Source organism: Pimephales promelas, chromosome 17 (genome assembly GCF_988280905.1).
Source record: "Pimephales promelas chromosome 17, fPimPro1.hap1.1, whole genome shotgun sequence".
Classification (NCBI taxonomy): Eukaryota; Metazoa; Chordata; class Actinopteri; order Cypriniformes; family Leuciscidae; genus Pimephales; species Pimephales promelas.
Window position 1 is genome coordinate 22251946 of NC_142785.1, and position 14539 is coordinate 22266484.

The 14539-nt window shown below is 41.6% G+C and overlaps 2 protein-coding genes across 2 annotated transcripts in view; one reads left to right on the forward strand and one right to left on the reverse strand.

The window, feature by feature from the left end:
- Positions 1 to 1051: 1051 nt before the first annotated feature.
- Positions 1052 to 14539, forward strand: part of skap1 (src kinase associated phosphoprotein 1) — a 40534-nt gene continuing 27046 nt past the window's right edge. Inside the window, exons 1-4 of the mRNA XM_089122181.1 lie at positions 1052 to 1301; positions 2033 to 2138; positions 2821 to 2846; positions 3066 to 3182. Of these exons, the coding sequence (XP_088978307.1) occupies positions 1262 to 1301; positions 2033 to 2138; positions 2821 to 2846; positions 3066 to 3182 (289 nt within the window). The 5' untranslated portion in view covers positions 1052 to 1261. The remainder of the gene's footprint in view (positions 1302 to 2032; positions 2139 to 2820; positions 2847 to 3065; positions 3183 to 14539) is intronic.
- LOC148971516 (zinc finger CCHC domain-containing protein 18-like) lies at positions 10453 to 13851 on the reverse strand. The gene is made up of 3 exons (XM_089122180.1): positions 13759 to 13851; positions 13618 to 13682; positions 10453 to 12792 (listed from the first exon to the last, which is right to left on the reverse strand). Exon 3 carries the CDS (start codon positions 12109 to 12111, stop codon positions 10453 to 10455), a length of 1659 nt encoding a protein of 552 aa, XP_088978306.1. The 5' UTR covers positions 12112 to 12792; positions 13618 to 13682; positions 13759 to 13851.

The following is a 14539-nucleotide window of genomic DNA, read 5'->3' on the forward strand; positions in this document are numbered from 1 at the left end:
AGAGCAAATGTAGGCCAGACCAGGAAGTGTCATTAGTTTAACCAATAAAAAAGAGAAACAGGGGTAAGTCATGTTTACCACATGTCCTGTCCTGTCTCTGCATTAAACAAATGTGGAAAATGTCTTGTTTTCTGGTTTAAAGTTATGATATTTAGGATATATATATATATATATATATATATATATATATATATAATTCATTACTTTTACATTTTTGAATAGAAAACGAGAGCAAGAGGTAGCTAGTGATGGTAGATGGCTTAGTAGGCTAATTATTTCCAAAAAGAATAAAAAAAAATACAGTAAAGAATAGGCTAATAACAATAGGTTCAAAACAACAAGATAATGAATAAATGTAAGAACACCTGATTATCACAATAAATTAATGGTAGATTTAAAATGTATAGGCTATACAAGTTTTCTATGCAGATTTGTAACTAATTTATGCAATCAGGGTAAGTAGGCCAATATAAATAGACTTTAATCACTTTAATTTTCCTTTAATCACACAAATATTTAAACTTCCGGGGTCATTAGGTAGTTTTGCTATAAGATGGCTTCGACCTTTTGTAAACATTGATAAATAATAATAGACGAGAATAATAGACTCGACCTATATAGCGATATGGGAACTTAATTTAAACAAACAAACAGACCATAGCCCTTGAACCAAACATTTCGAGTCTTTCAATGTGGAGTAAAAACATGGCCACTACTTAGGCTACACAAGACCGCTGATTGTAGCTATCTAGTCACGAAGAGGAGGATCAGAAAAGAGGTAGGCTACAGTGAGTGGTTTTGAGCGGTGCCCATTGCTGTCAATTCGTAGCAAACGAATTAAAACACTTCAAAGTTGATAAATTCGTGACAACAATTTTAAAACGGTGCAGCCTACTCACTTGTATTTTTTAACTGGGTGCTAAAATTAATATAGGCCTATGGCGGAAAAGGCAAATAATATTTTGAAATTAGTTTGTCTTTCATCTGAGACTCATGTCACAAAGTAATTCGCCTACATCTCTTTAGGCAGTGTTTCACAACAATGTGCTTTGCACTTCCTCTTCTCTTTTCCTTCGCGAGCCGGTTCGTGTGGTGTGAAATCTCTCTCGATTATTTTTTATTTCACACTGCGAACTCACTATGTGGGATGACCAAAAGTGACCAACAAATTCACTCAGAATTTGTCTGACCTTCAATCGTTGACATTAGCATATTGTATTAGCTTTTATTTCTGTTTGTAGTCTCACTCAGAGAGTAAGAGATGGGGACGGCGACTGATGACATCAGACAACTATTAAGAGGTAGGCTAGGCATTGTTTCAATGTTAATGTATTAAAATCTGACTTTATTCCTTCTATACGTAGGCTAGCTATTTGTTTGTTGTATTATTTTATCTGTTTGTTTTTATTAAGGTCAATTAGAGCATTTGTTAAAAGTCAACGTTTGACTTTAAAGTAATGCTTCTTATACCAAACATTAATTCAACGAGAATTCACAAAGAAATAATAGGACTTAAAGCACAAGTTTAGGCTAAATCTTAAGGTTAGCTTTCAAATTCATTGTAAACATGTTTTTATTTATATAAGTTGTAAACATAATAATAAGTTGTGGTTTGTGTTATTAAACCTACAGACTTGTGATTTCAGTCTTATGATTTCATTAGTTTTATTTACTCTAGTAATTATTCAGCTTTGCTGCATTTACTCTAGAGGAAAACATTAAGTACAAAAGGGTCCTTCATGAATGATGCCATCATGAGATTGTTATCCTTTTGACACGCAGACAGGATGACTATGTCATTTACACTTTCCTATGCCATTTGCATGAAAAGAACAATCCTTTTCTGATTTGTATCTTTCAAAATATATTTAATAGCAATATCACATGACATAAAGGTCACATTTTTCTTTTTCAACATGTTGAAATTCATCAAAGTTTTTTTTTTTTCATTGTGTCATTGTATTTGCTCTTGTAAACATACTCTTACATAGCATTTACTGACATTTTCTCTCTCTCCCTCTCTTTGTTTCAGACTGTGAGCTGTTTGTTTTTGAAATACTCCAGGATGAGAATCTCAGTAATGTTGCTCTAGAGTCCAGGGAAATTCTTCTACGAAATTTCCATATCATCCAGAAGAGGTGAGGGATGTCACAGTATGTTTTATTTATGTGCAAGTATTAGACACATACTTGCTCCCCTTTGTTTGTATTGCACAATGAAGACCACAAAAAATAAATTTATAGAAGCAAATTATTGTTCGCTTGAGAATCTGTGTTCTCAGTCGAGCTACAAATGAAACACAACAGTTAAACAGACAGGAAGCAAATTACTCTTAAATTTTTCTATTGTTGTCTTTTTAGAAGCAAGGAGTACAATTACAGCGCTGGAGTGGTTTTGTGGTTTGGTTTTCTAAAACAAAGTGTTTGCAAGTAGATCAAGCACAGTTAGAATTTTTTTTCAGCACATGAATACTTTGCTGCCAATGCATCGTTTGCAAACGCTGCAATGCACCGTTTTTTTTTTTTTTTTTTTTACAGATGCATGTGTTTATACTGATACTCAACCTGCCATCAATCAAACGCCTCTTCAATTCTTTTTTTGAATTTGCAGTACAGCTTTCATTGTAGAGCTGAAATGTTTATTTAGACTAAGAAAGATTGTGGAACAATGCAAACATTACATGCACTTGATTGGAAGCATTATACAGTGATCCATTTGAATAAAAACTTTGAGCATTGCAAAGTCCATTTGTTTAAAATGTTATTTTATCCTTTATAAAACCTACCACTCTAAAAGCATTTCTAAATATTCTCTTTTCAGACACCCGCAAGAATTTCCCCACAGATGTAAGTGAACAGCTGCTTCATAATTCTAATTAATTGCTCACCGAGATTTCCGTTTAGATTCAGGCTTTCTCGGAACAATGGGTTCTTTAGAAAACAAGTCGGTTTGACAAAAATGATTAGATTCTCCTCCCACAGCAATTTTCATTTTATGTATATCTGTCGAACTCACTCAACAAAGTTTCTACTTATGTGAAGCGCTTTTATTTTTTTTTCTCCTAGTTGAATCCAATCTTGAGGATAGTTCAGATGACAACCGCAGCTCCAGTCTGGGACGCTCTGCCCCCTCAGATGATATGTCAGTGGCCTCTGACTACCAGGAGGAAGGTGCCAGTGAGCGTGAGTTCAAGTGTTTACTCGTATGTCTAATGCATGTAAGCTGTGATAAGTCAAGACAGGAAACTTGTCTAAAGCATCTTTAGCACATTGTTGTGGGGGTTTCACTGCTAATGATGAAATACCCCAGTGGAGGTGTTTGGTAACAGATCACCCTCTAGTGGATTCCCACAGCTCTGCTGCTGGCATTGAGGAGTGTGTGGAAGGGGAATGGGAGGGTGGTCTTTTACCTCCAAAGAAAAGGAATGAAGAGCTCCCTCTAGTGGCAGGCGGGGGCGGATGTTTGGGCATGTGTGCTGCTGAGGCATGCTGGGTTCTTGGGGTTAAACCGTGGCATGTTTGCCTGCTTTTAACGATGGTGTCTAAATGTTAGCTTTCTTGTGCTTCTGACACGAAGCAAATTTACTTGTGCGTATAGCCTACTAGAATTTGGAAATGGTTAACTGGAGTGAAATTCGACGTTTAAAGAGAGTTGAAAAACAGGATGTACTGCAGATTGAAAATGGCCCACCGAAATCTGTTTCGTGTTTGCTGATTGTGTTTTTGACCAATATGGGCAGTTTGCTGTTGCTTCAGGCCAAATCTTTTGACTGATCATCCCTGGCTCCTGTGTAAGCAGCTGGTCTTGAAACTCAACACTGTACCTGAGGGGCGTTTAATCCATTTTCTCTTCTTTATCACTCATCATACAACTGACAATTTTCTCAGAGGCATTAAAAGCCTGCAGCTTTGCAGAAAAAGTTGAAAAAATGAAGAAGAAAGAATTAAGGGGCATTCAATTCAATATCATTGATCACTAGGACAATCCGGATTCTCTCGCTCTCTCTTTTTGCCGGATTTTACCTCATATTATATTCTTTTAACAGTTTTCCAGATTGAACAGAAAAAAAAAAATGTCAGTGTAACCCTCTCTTGGGTTTTGAGTAGACCTGACGACCAATCTAATCAGCTATAGGTCAAACTGGCCAATATCAGAGTTCTAGGTATACGACTACGGAGCCTGGAACGTTAGCAGGAAAGAGAGAACACAACCCAGATGAGCTCAAGAGATGTATTGAACAAATTAATAACAGTTAGTTCAATAGATAAAAGAAACAATACATATGAAGCTCAAGAGATGTATCGTACAAATTGGTGACAATTATTTACATTCCCTGCCTATCTAAGCCGGCTTCCTGAGTGCACATCCGCACACTGAACCCAAAATAAAACTCAAATAAAATAAAGAGTCCGTAACAGTATTTGGTGTGTGTGTGTGTTCCTCAAAGTATCGAAGTATGTTCGTTTCACTACCCGGGTAGGTTTATGTATGCTCTTATCTGTGTATAATGGAGGAAAAAGATGAAGATGGTTCCGAAGATGCCACGGCTGGCCACACCAGGCTCTCGGTTCACTCAGTAGTCTCTTTGGTTGGCTCGCCACTGACCGCAGGTCAGATTCAGATGATTCAATCCTCTCAAAAAACCAATCTATGCATACAGTACACAATACATTAGTTACTGTTAACTCATTTCTACTCAAATTCAATTCAACTTAAATCCATTCAACTCAAATCAATATATATCCAAATGGTACAGGATATAAATACTCTAATCATTATATGAATGAATAGATACACAACACACCATATAAGATAGGTCAGTTACAATAAACAATCAATAATTCAATCTTGTACTTCCATCTCACAGTATGAAATATTATATTGACATCTCTGAACCCAGATATTTATGTTTTTAACTTCTATTAAATCTATTTATGCATCTTAATAACATTTTAACAGCACATTTTAATATATTCACTCTTTTTAACAGTTAATATGATCTTATGTTCCTCATATAGGGTGCAAATATGTAGGTTGGCAATTAAATGAACTAAATCACCCTTATCTTACAGATAACAAGTAATAAAATGAATACTCACTCAATCAAATGAATTTTAAATCAACAGTTAACACACTTAACATTGGGAAAACTATAAAAGATCTGCTTTAATAGTTACCAGTTTAGCTGAGCTAACAACAGAGCTAAAATCAGGACGAATCCACATTGTAAATGCTAATCATTAGCACTTGGCTAGCGCGATTTGCGATCTTTTACGAGCACATGGGTCACATCTCGAACAGCATAAAACAATCAGAATCTGCGTCTATATGATATCAGATAAGAATCAGGATCAGATTCATATCGGTAAGAATCAGGATCAGAACTCCGATTGGTTTTATAAGAACAGTATTTTTTTCTATGCTGAAGCTAACACGGCCAGCATAACACTCAAATCAACATTAATATTCTTACCGGAGATATATCTTGAGGAGTTTGCAAAGTCGTACGATCTAACTTTCTCTCTCACAGCTTTCAACCTTATGGACACATAACATTACAATTTAGTACAAGTTTTCTCTTAGAATTTCTATTTCTCAAAGGATATTTCCATACCAGTTGATGCGTTCGGACAATGTCTTTAATAAAAGAAAGATGTGTCGTTGTTTTTTTTTTTTTTTAAACTCCCTGGAGTGTACGCCCCACCCCCTGGTGGCTTAAAAAAGGTATTGCACATCAGTAACCTTGTGTGGGTTACACTCTCCCCTCCAAACTTATGCACGTCCCTGTGCATGGCAATGTTCAGACGGTCATCACCGGGAGGGACAAAACAGGGGAATGTTTTGACGCATCACTCTCACTCATGATGTCATCCCACACAGTAGTCAGCCCTTGAAAGAATGACTTCACCACTGTTACTAAGGGAGTTCCCAATTCAGTGTAGTCCAGCCGCCTAGGTGGCCGACGATTCCTCTCAGATCTCCTGATAAGGTCATCAGCATTTGCTTGTTCCTCCAGCTCCTTAATCTCCTCTTCTCCTTTCTTTTCAGCGACAGGCGTCTCATCACATTCTGGTATGTCGGAGAGGATTGGGAGTTGTTCAGTACAGTCCTCCTCCGAGCCTTCCGCAAGGTCACCATTTTCAGGTAAGTTCATCTCCCTCTCCACAGGATCATTTCCAGGTAAGTTTAGGTCCAGCTGTACTCGGTCGACTGGAGTGATGTCAGGTACGATAATCGCATTAGCTGGGGCATCATCAGTCACATTGTGGGGTTTTGTTGTCAAATTCTCTTTAGGATGACTTTGACCATGGTGTATTGGGACATCTCGCGAGACAATGTATCTGGTTACTTCTGGAACTGATTCTTTTTGGGACCATGTAACAGGAGTAATATCATCCTCATCCGAGGACTGATCAACTTCTCTTAGGCCACTGCAAACGTTCTGGCGTGTCTTGCGGCGCTCAAGTGTTTTGGGTTGTTCTTCTGGCATTACTTGGAGGAAACCACATGGGAGCAAGAGGTCTCGATGCAGCGTGCGCCAAGGGCCTTCTCCGGTCTCTGGTTTTACTGTATAAACGGGAAGATCTCCAGCTTTCCGCACTACTACATGGACAGTGGATTCCCATTTATCAGCGAGCTTGTGCTTTCCACGAATACGTACGTTCCTAACAAGTACTCTATCTCCAATGTCCAGAGCAGAAGGAGTCACACGCTTGTCGAACCTCGTTTTGTTCTTTTTAGCTACCTTGGCAGCACTCCTTGCAGCAATTTTGTAGCTCTCCTCGAGGTGGGATTTGAGGTGCTTCACGTACTGGGAGTGTGTCCTCTGTTGCTCTTCCTTGACAGGCAAGCCGAATGCAAGGTCGACCGGCAGGCGTGGTTGGCGTCCGAACATTAGCTCATACGGCGTGAACCCAGTCACTTCACTCCTGGTACAATTATATGCGTGGACCAGAGGCTTCACAAAGTCTTTCCAGTGCGACTTATCTTGGGTTTCCAGAGTGCCAAGCATGTCTAACAGAGTGCGGTTAAAGCGTTCCACCGGGTTTCCCCTCGGGTGGTACGGAGTTGTTCGTATTTTCTGTATGCCTGCAATTTCGCACAGTTGTTTGATTAGCCGTGACTCAAAATCGGGGCCTTGGTCACTGTGCAGTTTCTCTGGAATACCATAATGGATGATGAAATTGTCCCATAAGCACTTTGCAACCGTTTGAGCCTTCTGGTTTGGCGTTGGAATAGCCACTGCATACTTTGTGAAGTGATCTGTGATCACGAGAATGTCCTTTGTGCCACTTCTGTCCGGTTCAATGGACAAGAAGTCCATGCAGACCAGTTCAAGCGGTCTTGTTGTCATGATGTTCACTAAAGGTGCCGCCCTCTCAGGTAGGGTTTTCCTGAGCACGCACCTGTTACACATCTTGACTTTCCTCTCAATGTCAGAGGCCATCCTCGGCCAGTAGAATCTGGCTCTGACCAAGTCCAGCGTGCGATCTTTTCCCATATGACCCATGTTGTCATGCAGGCTCGTTAAGACCGTCTCACGAAGTTCTTCAGGTAAAACTAGCTGGTACTTTGTGTGGCCTTCTTCTTGACGTGCTCTATAGAGGATGCCGTTCCGCAGTTCAAGCCTGGTCAACTCTCTCAACAACAGAGGTAGGTCTGGGAGCACAGCTCTTACTGTGGGCGGTGGTTTCTCTCCACACTCAATCTGGGAGATGACATGTTTAATGCACTGATCCACCCTCTGTTTGTCTCTGAGATCGGCTTCTGATAAGTGTGGGACGATGGGAAGCCCTCCCAGCTCATCTTCCTGTGCAAAGCTGTCAGGTACAGCATCTCCAGAGATGGCAAGGCTTTCAACGAGGGAGATACTTCCATCATTGCCCGTTCCATCATTGGCACAATAAACAAGGTGTCTCTCACAGATGGCACGAACAACCCCCTGATCTACAGCCTCAATATTATCAGGATTTGATAGATGGTGTTGCGCGAACTGGCGGATCTTGTCCCACTCTTTTTGAGATGAGGGGTCGTCACGCAGGTCACCATGGGGACGTCGTGATAGTGCGTCAGCATCCCCATTCTGCTTCCCGGGGCGGTATTGGAGCTTAAAGGAGAAGGTAGAGAGAGCAGCTAACCACCTGTAGCTAGTTGCATCGAGTTTGGCTGACGTAAGTATGTAGGTGAGAGGGTTGCTGTCTGTGACTACTGTGAACTGATTGCCATAGAGGTAGTCGCTGAACTTCTCTGTCACAGACCATTTTAGCGCTAAAAATTCAAGCTTGTGAGCTGGATAGCGGGACTCACTACGCGATAACCCTCTACTCGCGTAAGCGATGACACGCAGCTGTCCCTCCTGCTCCTGATATAAGGCCGCTCCGAGGCCGGTGGTACTTGCGTCCGTGTGAAGGATGTAAGGAAGTTCAGGATTTGCGAAAGCCAGAACTGGGGACGTCGTCAACTTATCGATGATCATCTCGAATGCCTGTTGGCAGGCAGGAGTCCAACGGTTCAAGAACGGTTCTTTGGGATGGTAGTATTGGCCACTCTTTTCTTTGGACTTTGGGTGTTTCTTTAGAGGTGGATAGCCAGATGTTAAGTCATTCAGGGGTTTCATTATGTTTGAATAGCCTTTGATGAACTTCCTGTAATAACCACAGAACCCGAGGAAAGCCTTTAACTCCTTTAGATGCTGAGGAACTGGCCAGGTCTTTAACGCTGCAATCTTTTCCGGGTCGGTCTCGACACCTTGCTCTGAGACCACATGCCCCAAGTACCGTACTGAGGACTGAAAGAACTTACATTTCTCCGGGGACAGCTTGAGTCCATACTCCTTCAGGCGATTAAGGACCTTGGTGAGTCTGGCTTCATGATCTTCTAATGTTCTCGAGAAGACTATCAGGTCATCCAGGAAAACAACAACTTCCTTCAAATTCATATCTCCCATGCACTTTTCCATCAGTCTCTGGAAGGTACTTGGGGCGTTGGTCACGCCCTGAGGCATCCGGTTAAACTCCCAGAAACCAAGTGGGCAAACGAAGGCAGTCTTTGGCTTGTCAACCTCGTCGACTTCAATCTGATAGTAACCAGACTTAAGGTCGAGGACGCTGAACCACTTGGAACCGGAGAGTGCTGTGAAGGTGTCATCCATCCTCGGAAGTGCATATGCATCTTTCACTGTTTGCAGGTTCAGTTTCCTGTAGTCAATACAGAGGCGCACCTGGCCATTCTTCTTCCTGACTACAACGATTGGGGAAGAGAAGGGGGACTCACTTTCCCGAATCACCCCAGCATTGAGAAGCTCTTGAAGATGTTGACGAACAGCTTCTACGTCGTGTGGGTGTATCGGGCGAGCTCGGAGTTTGAATGGTGTTTCATCGGACAGTTTGATGTGATGCTTGACTTTGTCTGTCCTTCCAAAGTCTGTGTCGTTCTGGGCGAAGACCTCAGGCATGCTATTCAATTTTTGAGTAATTCTATCTTTCCATTCTGGGGGGACCGGGGACTCACCAAAGTCGAAGGTTAAATCAGCCATCTTGAAGTGTTCTGGTTCACCTGGATTGGTCATGCTCTGTTTGTGAGACAGGATAGCTTGGATTGCACTGAGCTCAGCAATCACACTCTTAGCTGGGATAATGATGTCGTGTTCCGACTCGTTTAAGACCACAACTGGTAGACGGCCTGGTAGTTCAACTAGACAGGGCTGTACTAGCAGCCCTCCAGGCAGAGAAGAGGATGAAGGGTACCCAATGATAGCAGACCTCTCAGTATGGAACTCTTTAACTGATGCCACTCCCTCCAGAACGACGGTTTCTCCAGCTGGAATGAGCTTTCTGTCCCTGCCTCGCATCCTCACCAGTCCAATGTTACTGTCATGACTTCGTTCCTGTCGCAGTTGAAGTACTTTCAGGACTGTCCTATAGCCGTTCGAGACAGGATGGTATTTTGCTGGACTTTTCTCCCTGCACATACAAAATGCTACATCGAGTGTGTTTGTACCAACCAGTAGCTGGTACCCTGAAGTGCCGCTGTCTGGAACAACCAAGGCCAATGTCGGGACTTCATATTCATCTCCAAGGAATTGCTTTGGGAAGGTGATAGTGAGTTCAACGTACCCAAGGTAGGGCACAGATTGACCATTGGCCCCCTCAACTTCCAAAAGGTCATAGAGCGGTTTGATCTGTTGCTCAGGTAGGTTTTCATCATAGAAAGACTTGGTGACTGTGGTTACTTGTGAACCTGTGTCAAGGAGACAGCTAAACTGTTTACCCTGGATGGTAACTTGGCCTGTACTTTTCATGCCTATAAGTTTCTGCGGGATTCTGAAGGGGTGTTTTCTAACAGTAGATTGGTTCAAGGCAGCACTGAACTTGGGCTCGGCATCACTTTTATCATTAGCAGGGCGTTGGTGAACTGCTCCAGCCTCAGTTTGCCCTGCAACTGAGACTCCATCTAAAAATCCCTTTTGTCTGGTGAGTGTTCTTTAGCCTCCCAGAGGCGTCGTTTTTCTCTCAATTGATCTCTTTTTTCGTTAACGAGAGTGGGGTTTGGATTGTTGCTGCAGGCAGAGGAGATGTGTCCGTCTTCCCCGCAGTTGAAACAATACCAAGGTCTCGGCTGGGTGCTTGTCTTTGAGTCGATAGGTTTCCAGCTTGGTGCTCTGGGGTCAAGTTTAGATGTTGGCCCACCTGATGGATGCTCAGAGTTCCCCATGGTCTTTGGAACCTTCTTGGTTTTCTTAGACATTAGCATGGTGAGTTGGCTCTGCAGGGACGCCACCTGCTGTCTAAGCTCTGTCAATGGATCTGACTCAGGCTGGAATGCTGCCTGTTGATTGCAGACACATGCACTCTGAGAACTTGCCACAACTCGCTGCCGGTGTGAGCCAAGGTGCTTCTTCATCCGTGTGACTTTGGCTGCCTGTCTATCTTCCTCAGTGCGGACTAATAACAGGAGCTCCGAAAATGTTGGTGGGTGACTTTTCTTTACTTCGAGGTTGAGGTCAGAGAGTAAGGGGTTATCCCAACACCCGCGGCAGAACTGTTTCAGAATGTGTCTATCTGCTTCTCTAGCATTAGCTCCTCCTCTTTTAACAGCAAGGTTCAGGGCAGCTTGAAGGCGGCAGAGGTAGGTAGAGGCCTTTTCACCAGGATCCTGAAGAGTATTCATGAATTGGGCAAAAAGCTCCTCGCCGTCCTCAACGGTCCCAAAGGCTGCATCCAGCAGTTGAAGGTAAGTTTCAGGAATGGCTTCAGAGCCCAGTCTTTTGACGATATCTGCAGCAGGGGAAAGCAAACTTTCAAAGATTTTCCGTGATTTCTGAAGATTGGACAGGGTTGGGTCTTTCCTGAGAAGCTCAACATGTGAACGCCATGTGTCGTAGTCTGTCTCACTGTTGGGTCTGGGGAGTTTACCAGAGAATGAACGAAGCTTGATGGGAAAGTGTGAATGCGTGTTTAATTCATCTCTCCTCACAATGTGCTCAACAATGACCTTTTGAATTTCAGGTGGATTCAGGTCGCTCTCCGCAACGGACAGGCTGCGCTTCACATAAGCTGGTGGGCATGGCTCGGCGCCACTTTGAGTGAACCTTCCCTTTAAAGTATCTGAGAGCAACTGGGGATGTGGGGGTTCAAATGTGTCAAGAGACGTGTTGAGCTGCCTGCGCTCAAACTCATTATCACCACTGCCATCAGTTTCTATTGCCTCACTGATCTCTGACATCATGTCTTTCAACACCTCCTCGAAACCTCGCCCACTCAGTTTCGCTAACTGCTTTATTTCATCAAGGTAGACTTTAGTAACACTGCAGCCAACTTTAGTGGTGTATACACTTGCCAGAGCTTGGACATAGTATTTTGCACCTGGATTGTCCTTAAGCACATGCGTGTAGGGCAGAAGAGGGGCTAAGGCTTCAAAAGAAACCCCCTCTTGATACTCAACAATCAGGTTTTTATAGAATTCTGAGTTAGTATCAGTAACTGGGACAAGTCTCATGGAGCCATATCTCTTAAGGAAGTCTATGATCTCCTCGTCTTCTTGTGATTCAAGCAAACCACTCACCATTACTGCATTGGGTACTTTGACACCAGAGCTCGTTATGAATTCCATCTTTAGTAGCTCTCTAAAAAGATAACAAAATGTACACACTTTGGGAATAGTTTCTCAGACTTCTTGTGATTCACTGCTAACACACAACCAGTCTCCTGGCTGGCTCGCCACTTGTAACCCTCTCTTGGGTTTTGAGTAGACCTGACGACCAATCTAATCAGCTATAGGTCAAACTGGCCAATATCAGAGTTCTAGGTATACGACTACGGAGCCTGGAACGTTAGCAGGAAAGAGAGAACACAACCCAGATGAGCTCAAGAGATGTATTGAACAAATTAATAACAGTTAGTTCAATAGATAAAAGAAACAATACATATGAAGCTCAAGAGATGTATCGTACAAATTGGTGACAATTATTTACATTCCCTGCCTATCTAAGCCGGCTTCCTGAGTGCACATCCGCACACTGAACCCAAAATAAAACTCAAATAAAATAAAGAGTCCGTAACAGTATTTGGTGTGTGTGTGTGTTCCTCAAAGTATCGAAGTATGTTCGTTTCACTACCCGGGTAGGTTTATGTATGCTCTTATCTGTGTATAATGGAGGAAAAAGATGAAGATGGTTCCGAAGATGCCACGGCTGGCCACACCAGGCTCTCGGTTCACTCAGTAGTCTCTTTGGTTGGCTCGCCACTGACCGCAGGTCAGATTCAGATGATTCAATCCTCTCAAAAAACCAATCTATGCATACAGTACACAATACATTAGTTACTGTTAACTCATTTCTACTCAAATTCAATTCAACTTAAATCCATTCAACTCAAATCAATATATATCCAAATGGTACAGGATATAAATACTCTAATCATTATATGAATGAATAGATACACAACACACCATATAAGATAGGTCAGTTACAATAAACAATCAATAATTCAATCTTGTACTTCCATCTCACAGTATGAAATATTATATTGACATCTCTGAACCCAGATATTTATGTTTTTAACTTCTATTAAATCTATTTATGCATCTTAATAACATTTTAACAGCACATTTTAATATATTCACTCTTTTTAACAGTTAATATGATCTTATGTTCCTCATATAGGGTGCAAATATGTAGGTTGGCAATTAAATGAACTAAATCACCCTTATCTTACAGATAACAAGTAATAAAATGAATACTCACTCAATCAAATGAATTTTAAATCAACAGTTAACACACTTAACATTGGGAAAACTATAAAAGATCTGCTTTAATAGTTACCAGTTTAGCTGAGCTAACAACAGAGCTAAAATCAGGACGAATCCACATTGTAAATGCTAATCATTAGCACTTGGCTAGCGCGATTTGCGATCTTTTACGAGCACATGGGTCACATCTCGAACAGCATAAAACAATCAGAATCTGCGTCTATATGATATCAGATAAGAATCAGGATCAGATTCATATCGGTAAGAATCAGGATCAGAACTCCGATTGGTTTTATAAGAACAGTATTTTTTTCTATGCTGAAGCTAACACGGCCAGCATAACACTCAAATCAACATTAATATTCTTACCGGAGATATATCTTGAGGAGTTTGCAAAGTCGTACGATCTAACTTTCTCTCTCACAGCTTTCAACCTTATGGACACATAACATTACAATTTAGTACAAGTTTTCTCTTAGAATTTCTATTTCTCAAAGGATATTTCCATACCAGTTGATGCGTTCGGACAATGTCTTTAATAAAAGAAAGATGTGTCGTTGTTTTTTTTTTTTTTAAACTCCCTGGAGTGTACGCCCCACCCCCTGGTGGCTTAAAAAAGGTATTGCACATCAGTAACCTTGTGTGGGTTACATCAGGCTACACAATTGTCAATTGTGAAAACCATAAATTATTGTTTTCATCTCAAATGCGTCTTCTTGTTCACTGGCACGAAACTTCTCACCACCCCGGTAAAAATGAATAGCTATACTCCAATATCCCATTTATTTTATATGTTGTTTGTAATTTAGCAACAAAAGGGGGTCAAACCTGGATGTGCTCCTTTGATTCGCTCCTTTGCCGGAAAAGGCATATAAGTCAAAGAGGAGTAACTCGAAGAAGATTCGCATCATGTCGCTCTTTCAATAAAGATAATGACCAGCAAGGGCAAGTGCAGTTCAGGGTTCATGTTTAGTTCACAGGTTGGGAATCTCACATCAAACCCTGCGATGGGACATTTGGAATTTGAGCGGGAGAAAGTGTATGGAATTTGAGAGAGGAATATAATCATGAAGATTAAGGTTCAAATGTGCACCTTTTTCAGCAATTCAGATTTAGCTTTCTCATTTGCCGTTCATTCAATAAAGACGCACCATGCTGCGAGCCCTTCTGATTTTAGCTCGAGTGAATGAAAATCAAAATGCATATGTGATATGAATGAGCTGGTGTCCTTGCATGCTGATATTTTCAAATTTGCCCTATTGTATTGGAGGGTAAATATAGTTCAGGCATT